The following is an 8,136-nucleotide window of genomic DNA, read 5'->3' as shown; positions in this document are numbered from 1 at the left end:
TGATCCGGGTGTTTTGGGCAGTATGCATTCTGCCCGAAACGGTACCGAAGCATTCGCGTATGACCAAGACGCATTGGGTGATGGAGAGTCCTATCAGCTCTCTGTCCATCCTTTTCCGCAATAAATTGTTCATGCGGCTGACGTGCTTGATCGTGATCACGAGTTTCATCAGGAACGGGATTTTCCAGATCCAGTCCTTTTTCCTGAATGTACGTCCCCAACAATATAAACGCAATTGCGAGCTGGTCTAACGCAGCCCATGATGGTGGATTTCAGACAATTGTGGGATTCGATGTGAAAGACTTTGCCAACTTGATGCTACTCGGAGGCGTCTTAGCACTGCTAGGACAGGGGCTACTGGTGAAGGCGCTGGTGGGCTGCTTCAAGGAGAAAGGCGTGATCATCATCGCGCTGATCGCCAGTCTGATGAAGACGGGCGGCTTTGCCGGTGCCGCGTTTTACCCGCACAAATGGGTCGTATTCCTGTCGTTCACCCCTGGTTGCATCGGAGACCTCACCTTCCCCGCCATATCGGCTCTCAAGTCAATGAACGTCTCGGAGAAGGTATGTTTTAGCATCTATTCACCTGAACAAGCTAAAACATTGACGGGGTTATCATAATTTGACTCTGAATCTGCAGGAACAAGGACGTCTTCAAGGCGCAATCTATGGCGCTCGATCAGTTTTTGACGCAATCGGCCCCATCGTCTTCTCCTCGCTGTACGCTGCGATGACCCGGCAGTCCCTTCTGTCCGAAGCTCTCCCGTACATCGTTGCCTCGTGCGTCTACGTCGTCGGGATCGCAGTGGCTGTCTCGCTACCCGTGAGCAAGACGCCCCCGTCGCGGAGTGAAGTCGCTGTTGAACCTGCTCCTTTGCCGCCACCCGTGTCGGACGAAACTCCGGCTTTGGCTTCCGTGTACTTCGAGACTGACAAGGATGAAGTGGAAAAGGGCGACAGAGTGGAGTATGCCACTAGCTCCGTGCTGGATGACGACCAATTGCTCTCTGAGCCTTCGCTAGGAGCGAACTCCTCTGAAGTGTAAAAGTGCACATTAGATGCATATCGATACTAAAACACACGATAGAGCTACGTTTAAAACCCCTTTTGTCATCTTCAACTTTTTTCTGGTCGTAGTGATCGGTTTTCACAGGTTTTGGTATCACGTTTTCATTCCCAGTGAAGTATCCGACCGAGATGGACAGCACCACCGCCGCCGCTGACACCTCCGCGCCCCGCATGCCGCAGCGTAAGCGTGGTGCCCCGTGCACTGTGGCCGCGATCGTGGGTCTCCAGCTTCTCACCGCCGGTGCATTTGGCATCATGAGCCCCATCCTGTCAATCCTCACCTCATGACGGAGGTCTCTCCTGCAGCATTCTCCAATGCGCTGTAGCGCCGTAAAATATCTCTTAACTGAATGCACTGTAGTACTTTGCCAGACTACACAGAGATGGAGCGCCCATTGACTGTGGTGCCAATCCTCACGACGAGGTATTGTTGTTGTTGTTAAAGGAAATATTCACAATTGTTGGCCCTTGAACTAGGGCTCCGCGAAGGCTGGGATAGGAGAATTTTGGTATAAACCTGTCGTTTTTTAATTTTTTTTAATTATTTTTCTTACTAGCTACGGTCATCTCCTGCGCCTGCTTCGCAGCCGCAGCATCTGTCCGGATTTTTTCTTAAAAGCTGTAGATGCAAGGTATCAACCGGCAATGCTTTACGAAATTAAAAATGCAAACCTTGGTTGAGATCTGTTTTGCAGCTTGTAGAAAATGCAAACTAGTGCTATTGTACAGTCCAAGCGTTCTCTTTACTTCACTTTGTCCATCCGTACCCTGCTCAATATATGCACTGGTTCATACCGGTGTCGTCGGTAGCACACCGGTTCAATCTGCCCACGCATATAAACCTTTTGGAGGGCCCAGTGCGGCACCAGAGCCGTACCGGTTTCAAGAAATATACCAGTTAGATGTCAAGAGGGGTCATCGTTTGACTTGACGTACCACGGATATAATCCTATTTGGTCTGCGATAGCAGCACTAACGTTGCTTCCTATCCCAGTAATATAAATATCATTTATGAGAACGAAGTATTACCGATGTATTTACAATATTAATCCTCTGACCGGGGAGATATTCCCAGTATTACAATACTGGGAATATTAAAATATCACCGATTTCGGGGTTAAAAGGCCCGGGGGGCCCTTCAACTTCAAAAGTCGTGATATGAAAGAGCCCCGAATCGGGCTCCCCTCGCATAGGTACGACAACGAGGAGCCCGCCTTCCTGCAGGGCTCCCCGCTTGGGCTCTTCGATGCTGTCGTTGTAGTTTGGCGGGCTCTTGACGCGCTGTCCTGATTAGTTTACGCTATCTAGGTTTATTCCTTGGGACCCGGTTGAGCTAGATCCTGGAAAATCCTCCAGAAGATCGCGATCCTCGATGCCCTTCGCGCTCGAGCGTAGCTGCGCCATGCTCATGTGACCTGCACTGAAGAGATAGGAGCGAAGAACGTGGCGGCGACAATGTACAGCATGCTTCCTAAAGTCGAAGTTTGGACCTGAAGACCGCACACTACAGCCAATCGGTAGTAAGATATATTACTGGGATAGGAAGCAACGTTAGTGCTGCTATCGCAGACCAAATAGGATTATATCGTGGTACGTCAAGTCAAAATATTGACACCCAACTGGCACATTTCCAGAAACCGGTATGACCCCGGTGCCGCACTGGGCCCTCCAAAAGATTTATATGCGTGGACAGTTTGAAACGGTATGGGTCAGTAGCATATACTGAACCGGATGGAGTGATGTAAGGTGAATGATTGAATTGAACGGACTACTACAGGACTGTAGCATATTTCTCTACGAGCTAGATCTCGAGCGAGGTTCGTTTCATTACTGTGTATAATTACTGCCTAGTCGTATCTTGCATCTTCGCCGTTGAGGTGAATGACCGGGCAGATGCTGCGGCTGTGAAGCAGGCGCAGGAGATGACTGTGGATCGTAAAAAAAAGTAATAAAGGAGTTATCCCAAAAGCCTCCTATCCCAGCCTTCGCGGAGCCCTAGTTAACCTGTAGGGGGGGGCTCTTAACGAGGGCTCTCACAGTTTTGAAGGGCTCCTTTCACTTAACCTATTTAACACACGAGCCCAGAACTTTTTGATTGGCCAAAATTTAGCTCCAAGTTCAGCTGCAAAAGAACTTTGAAAACACGGCTGCTGCTACCTTGAAGTTGGGGACAAAAATAGGACGAAACGACGCAGTGCACGTTATTGTAATCGCCTCAAGGTCAAGGTCCAGACTCTTGGAGGAATAGGATAGCTCTGGTAGGAATAAAAGGATGGAGACAGGACGAGGCACTTCGAGCCCCTCCTCTGCTGACTCGAGTGCTCTGCCGCCTATCTCTGCTGCTCCTCCAGCGCGTCTCCCTTCAGCCAAATCCCACCGACCTCCCAGCAAGCAGTGCCTTCGAGGTGGCAGCATGAACTCTTCAAGGCCAAGCAGTCCGCCTGCGAGTGTTGAAGACGAATTATTGCCCGAAGCGACGCAGTGCAGACGGAGACTGTGATAGAGCCAACTGGCAATGGAGACGCGCTGTCCGTCTCCCAGCAGGAGAAGATGCAGGTCTTCGCGACGTCTCCCGACCTCGAATTGCTCTGCAGGGAGAACGGTATCACAGCCGCTCAATTTGCGCGGAATAGCGAGGCAGTGACGAGTTTGGACTTGTTTCTGGGCTTTTGGACGTCCATGAGGAGCGTCGCGTACTTCCCAGCGCTGAGGGAGCTCTCGGTCATCAACCAGCCGACGATCTGCGAACTCGATGGCGTCAGCAACTGCATCAACCTGGAGAAATTGTGCATTACCGAGTGTGGGCTCACAAAGATCGCTAACCTGGGGAACTGTACCAAGCTGAAACAGCTAAATCTGAGCTCGAACAAGATCCGACGACTTGAAAACTTGGACGCGCTGGTGAAGTTGGAGAAGTTGTGGGTGAACCTGAACCAATTGGAAAGGCTTGACGGACTCTGGAGACTCACGAAGTTGACGCAGCTCTGGGCGTGTCGTAACCGTATTGACCGCATTGACACGGCGCTCAATGGCTGCGTGAATCTCACGGAACTGAACTTGGCGGACAACCGGCTGTCGAGCTTTAAAGGACTGTTGTCCCTCATGAACTTGGACCAACTTGCTGTTCTTGTATTGAGTGACCCTCATTTCGGCGACAATCCCGTGTGTAGACTGTGTAATTACCAGACATATTTGATGTGTCAACTTCCCCGTTTGAGTTTCCTGGATACCGTGGAGCTGTCTGCGCGCAACAAACACATAGCGGAGGCCACTATGATCAAGAAGAAAATGTACTACATATAACATGCGGATTAAGGCGATAAAGCGCGATGTGCACGGAAGGATTCGCCATGCCGAGACGATCCGCAACCAGGCTGAGCATCACATGGAAACGAGCGTGTCGGCTCTGGTGCGACATAAGAAGGAAATTGAGAGGTTTTTGGTCGAGAACAGCGCTAGAAAGGATGAAATCACTGCAAAAGTGTCCCAAGATATGATCACTGCGTTGGAGAAGAAGCTGGAGTGTGTGAGCTCGTGTCTGCAGGACCGCTACAGTGGAGTGTATCGCATGAATCAAGACTTTGAGTGGTTAAGGACAAGTTTGACGTATACTTCCTGAGATGAGCATTGCGCGTCTAATGCTCTGGAGACCGGCGGCAGTTAACTGTCGGACGCGTGGTTCGGCCGAACAAAAAGGCCCAAGGTCAACGTAAGTAGTCGAGTCGGGCACATCAATCGTTCAGCTTTTTTTCTGATCGTTATGTATTTACCAACGAGCACTGCTCCGCACCTTCCTGACCACCAGCTACACCACCGCTAAGTAGCACCAGGTGCGAAGGAGGAGTCACCGCACGCAGCAACAACAACAAGGGTTTTCATTCGAAAGAATCATGCCCAGGCTTTCTTACAATGGATACCCTCGCCATAGTGACACGCCGTCATCACATTGTCATTTCCGCTTAGGTACGATTGTGAGTTCTCTCCCTTTCTTCAGAATCCGCCGCCTCGAGGGAAGATGGTAAAGCTCTTCTGTGCGATCGTTGGTGCGGCGGGAAGCGCGTTCCCTGTGGACATTGACGAGAAAAAGTCGGTGGGCCACTTGAAGAAGGCGATCAAGGAACAAAGCGACGGGTTGATCAGAGCTGAAGATCCTTGGATGAATCTGCAGCTCTTCTTGGCGAAGAGGGAGGACGGCGCGTGGTTGAAGTCGAAGGATCTGCTCCGGATGCGGAAGGGGGAGATCCCCGATGAAGTTGAGAGTCGCTACATGAACGAGGAATTGGACGATCCGACGGACAAGATCTGCGAGACGTTTCCCACAATCTCCGACGGAACGATTCACGTGCTGGTGGTGGTCCCGAAGCAAGCGATCTCGGCTTCAATTGTCTCCCAAGATGGTGTCTTTGATCCCTGCAGCGACCCGTTCTTTGCACAATTCCCCACGGTTGAGCAAGTAGGCGATTGGCTCGAATTTTCGTCGTTGCTGCCGTTAACAAAACGTCAGAAGCTCTACATTCGCTCGTCGTACAGAGTGATCGCCGACCAAGCACTGCTGAATCCAGATCGGACCATGGTCAAGTATGCTGTCGTCACGGGCACGCCTGGGATAGGCAAGTCGGTGTTCGTCTACTACATGATGTGGAGGTTGATCAAGGAGAAGAAACGCGTGCTGTTTTTCGACAGCGAGGGGAATTTCTACTTTGATGGAACGAATATGCTCACGTGCAAGGTACTGCCAAATAAGTTTGACCAACGATTTTGGTCGCCTGACCTGTGGTGCCTCGTGGACTCGGTCGATCCAACCGCTATGACGGAATTACCGATAGAGGACTGCTCAGTACTTCTCGCAAGCACACCGCGGCGGGATTGCATTGGAGAATTTAAGAAACTGGCCCCCACTCCAGATGTACTGTACATGCCGCTATGGAAGGAAGAAGAACTCAGCGCTATCGCCTCCATGTATCCAAATGCACGAGACGAGTGGAAGCATCGATTTAAGTGCTTAGGTGGTGTGCCTCGTCTTGTGCTGGAAGACATTGGAACTGACCCGCAAGTGTTGCTGGAGACCGCTTGCAATAGTTGCTCTCTCGATGAGTGCAAGACGTTGGTGTCCATCAACTCGGAGATTAATTCGAGGACCCAGATGGCTCAGACTTTGATTCACATCTGCAGCCAAGAGCCATATACAGAGTGCCAAGTTGTGTATGCGTCCGAATTGGCGATGAAAGTGATTGCTCGGACGAAGCTGATATCGAATCGCGCGAACATGGAAAGTTTTCTCAGCGCATGCAACGGGAACCCGCTGGCTCAATCGCTGTGCGGATACATCTTCGAGCCTCACTGTCTGCGACTATTGCATGAGGGTGGGGGTTTTGAGTATCGAGAACTGTTGTCAGGCGCCATGCAGCGCCAACGCAAAAGAGGCCGCCGAGATATTGTTGAAACAGAAATTACAATCCCATCGTCATCGAAACCTTCTCAAATTGTGGAGCGGGTGGAAGCTGGTCAAGTTGCGAATCAGCTTTACGTGCCTCGGACATCGAATTATGTCGCTATTGATGCATGGATGCCGCAGTTCGGTGGATTCCAAGTCACTGTGGGAAAGACTCATGATATCAAGGCCGGCGCGGCAGATGATTTGGCGAAGTTGGGTCCGGATGGCAACCAACTCTTCTTTTTGCTTCCACCGCTGTACTACAAGTCTTTCACCAAGAAAGGCAAGGAGATTCGGCAGTTTGCAATTCTTGTTCCGTATCCCGAAGAGATTTAATGGCGCCGTACAAACGCGGTGAGTGCGAAATGGGAGGAGAGAAAACTGTGGTGCTAAGACAAGCTTGAAACTCGTGAGTAATTCGAGAAATCAACATATTACGTCTTCAATACTGCCATATCGGCGACCACTACCGACAGCTACTGCTACCATCACTTCAGCGGCGGATATACACTTTTTCCGACATCTTGTCTTCTGGCTGTCTTCCTCGCGTGCACTGACTTGAATCGCTTCGTCAGATACTGAATGCTACTTGTGCTTAGTGGCGCTTGAGCATCCTGTCCGTCTCGTTGGCTGCGGGCGACTCGCAGTTCGGGGGACTGTCGAGCCACTTGCGCTTCCGCCGCGGCCTCTACTCTGGTCCAATCGGCACCTGCTTGTCGTCGCTCTATGTTACATGATGATGCTCTGTGTTAGGACTTCTGGTGTCATGAGTGCCGCGCCGCGGTCACCGATGTCATCTCTCCAACTCATCGTGCAGCAGCGTTTGGAGTTCTGGCCGCTAGCGTAGCGATTGGGTATTGCGCAAGCGCATTTATCGCCCCGTTCTTCTCTCGAGTGAGTGCTTCCCACTCGCTTCATAACATTCCGATACCTGATAAACTGATATTCGTGCTATATCTTACGAACCAGGAACATATTTTGCAGATTGCTGTTGCTCTGTTCGCGATGCGCGTTTTCTGGGCGCTGCTGATCCTGCCCGAAACCTTATGGGTTGCGGCGAGTCCGATCCGCTCATTCTCGATCCTTTTCCGGAACAAGTTGTTCATACTCTGATCGCGTTAACGAGCTTCGTTTCCGAAGGAATTTTCCAGATGCAGCCATTTTACCTCAATGTAAGTCCTTTCAACAGTATGCATAGTCCGACTTTCTGTGTCATCCAACTGAGTGATTCTGTACTGCTCTGCAGACTGTTGTGGGGTACGACGTGAATGATTTTGGCAATCTGATGCTGGTTGGAGGCGTTCTAGTCATGCTCGGACAAGCTTGAACAGGTTCACTCTAGTGAGTTTCATGGGAGAAAGAGGCATGATCATCACAGGTTTAGTGAGCTGCTTAGTGAGGACGTGCGGGATTGCGGGGACGGCAGTGTACCCGTACAAGTGGGTGGTGTTCTTTCTGTGTATACCTTCTTGTTTCGGCGAGTTGGCCTTCCTAGCCATTTCTGCGCTGGAATCAATTAACTGTTCGGAAGAGGTACGCTGCACTTCTCCTTGTGAAGTCATTCATTATCTAACTATCTAGGTTTGCTACAGGAGCAAGGTCGCCTGCAAGGCGCGATCTACGGAGCTCGATCG

The 8,136-nt window shown here is 50.8% G+C and overlaps 2 protein-coding genes across 2 annotated transcripts; both read left to right on the top strand.

Moving 5' to 3' along the window:
- Nucleotides 1-59: 59 nt before the first annotated feature.
- Nucleotides 60-1,045, top strand: PHYSODRAFT_327011 (hypothetical protein; the record flags this gene model as incomplete). Its single annotated transcript, XM_009523076.1, has 3 exons — nt 60-209; nt 277-564; nt 641-1,045. 3 exons carry the CDS (start codon nt 60-62, stop codon nt 1,043-1,045), a joined length of 843 nt encoding a protein of 280 aa, XP_009521371.1.
- A 4,038-nt stretch (nt 1,046-5,083) lies between these two features.
- On the top strand, nt 5,084-6,838 carry PHYSODRAFT_478630 (hypothetical protein; the record flags this gene model as incomplete). Its single annotated transcript, XM_009523075.1, has 1 exon — nt 5,084-6,838. The coding sequence occupies one exon, from the start codon at nt 5,084-5,086 to the stop codon at nt 6,836-6,838; it is 1,755 nt and encodes a 584-aa protein (XP_009521370.1).
- Between the last annotated feature and the right edge of the window lie 1,298 nt (nt 6,839-8,136).

The sequence above is a fragment of the Phytophthora sojae genome, assembly GCF_000149755.1.
Source record: "Phytophthora sojae unplaced genomic scaffold PHYSOscaffold_2, whole genome shotgun sequence".
Classification (NCBI taxonomy): domain Eukaryota; phylum Oomycota; class Peronosporomycetes; order Peronosporales; family Peronosporaceae; genus Phytophthora; species Phytophthora sojae.
This window is presented reverse-complemented; position numbering and strand designations above follow the sequence as displayed.